The sequence below is a fragment of the Branchiostoma belcheri genome, unplaced genomic scaffold (genome assembly GCF_001625305.1).
Source record: "Branchiostoma belcheri isolate BF01 breed outbred unplaced genomic scaffold, Haploidv18h27 scaffold302, whole genome shotgun sequence".
Lineage (NCBI taxonomy): Eukaryota > Metazoa > Chordata > Leptocardii > Amphioxiformes > Branchiostomatidae > Branchiostoma > Branchiostoma belcheri.
In genome coordinates this window covers 1844-3123 of record NW_017803913.1, presented here as the reverse complement: position 1 = coordinate 3123, position 1280 = coordinate 1844, and the positions used below count along the sequence as shown (strand labels likewise).

Genomic DNA, 1280 nt, shown 5'->3' with positions numbered 1-1280 from the left:
AGCTGTATCAATAACCCTAACCCTAACGCTCAGACACCTAGTCTTACGCTTTGCGCGTCTGCGTGTTCAAACAGGTGCAATGACTGTTTGTTGCCATTGTAACTGGTGTTGGGTTACATCATGTTGCAATTTTATAGCAGGAGGGATTTTTACTCCTGTCACCATATATATGAATGTTTTTGAGTTAACAGAGCAGACCATATGCGAAGGTAACCATTATGCATTTTTGTTTTTGTTGCTGTCGCACAAACAGGACCATTGGTGGCAACTTCACCATATTTGCTGCATTAGCAAGAACGGACGTGTGGCTGTACCAGACAGGCGTCATGTTTGACTTCCCCAGACCCACCATGCCGAATACGGTCAGCATAGCAGGTCACATGGCTGATGAGGTCAAGCCGCTCAGTGAGGTTAGTTATGTTTACCAAAGGAAAACATGTTGTTTTTGCTCTGTTTCTTTCTCTTCTTCTCCAAACCTCTGACCTGACCATGACGTCTGTCACCATGGTGACTGTTGTTGGGTTACATAATGTTGCAATTTCATGGTCTACTCTGCTCCCGTTACCATATACTAATAGTACATGTATGTGAATGTGTTTGAGTAAGAATTAACAAAGCAGACCATGTCCGAAGGTAATAAACATTATGCATTTGCTTTGCAAATGTTACTTCTCTAGTTCATAATTGAATTGAACTAGAAATAGCTGAAAAACGTTGTTCAGTAGTGTGGCGCTGCACTCAAGTTTAGAACGTATATTAACAGCACCACACAACAAAAAAGTACAATTAACATTTAAATACACAAAGTTGACATATCTGTGCGCCGTAATCCCACCACCCCAAGACATTAAAAATACTAATACTAGCAAATTTATTTGAAAATTAAGATTACATGTTAACCTCCTATATCTCATTGGCTTTGGAGGTTTCTAATTAAAATGATAAATTTCATAACTTTATCAAACTCCATTTAAGGTACCCATCCAGAATGGCCCTAACTCTTACATTCTCCTGAACATACATGTACAGGATCTGGAAAAGTTCGTGCAGAGCTCAGGAGATGCCGGGGTGGTGATAGTGACGTTCGGCTCCATGATAGCGGCTATGCCCGCAGAGTTAGCCGACATGCTGGCCGCTGCTTTTGCCCGCCTGCCGCAGAAGGTGGTGTGGCGATACGCCGGGACACCTCCGCCAAGTCTGGGAACCAACACCAGGACCATGGAGTGGGTGCCTCAAAGCGACTTACTGGGTAAATTTATGTCATTTATGCATTTAATCAT

The 1280-nt window shown here is 42.5% G+C and overlaps 1 protein-coding gene across 1 annotated transcript in view; it reads left to right on the top strand.

Moving 5' to 3' along the window:
* The window catches only part of LOC109474340 (UDP-glucuronosyltransferase 2C1-like), a gene marked incomplete at its 3' end in the record, with an annotated part of 33459 nt that extends 32200 nt beyond the window's left edge, over nt 1-1259 (top strand). The window contains exons 4-5 of the mRNA XM_019774628.1: nt 254-410; nt 1030-1259. Coding sequence (XP_019630187.1) covers nt 254-410; nt 1030-1259 — 387 coding nt within the window. The remainder of the gene's footprint in view (nt 1-253; nt 411-1029) is intronic.
* Between the last annotated feature and the right edge of the window lie 21 nt (nt 1260-1280).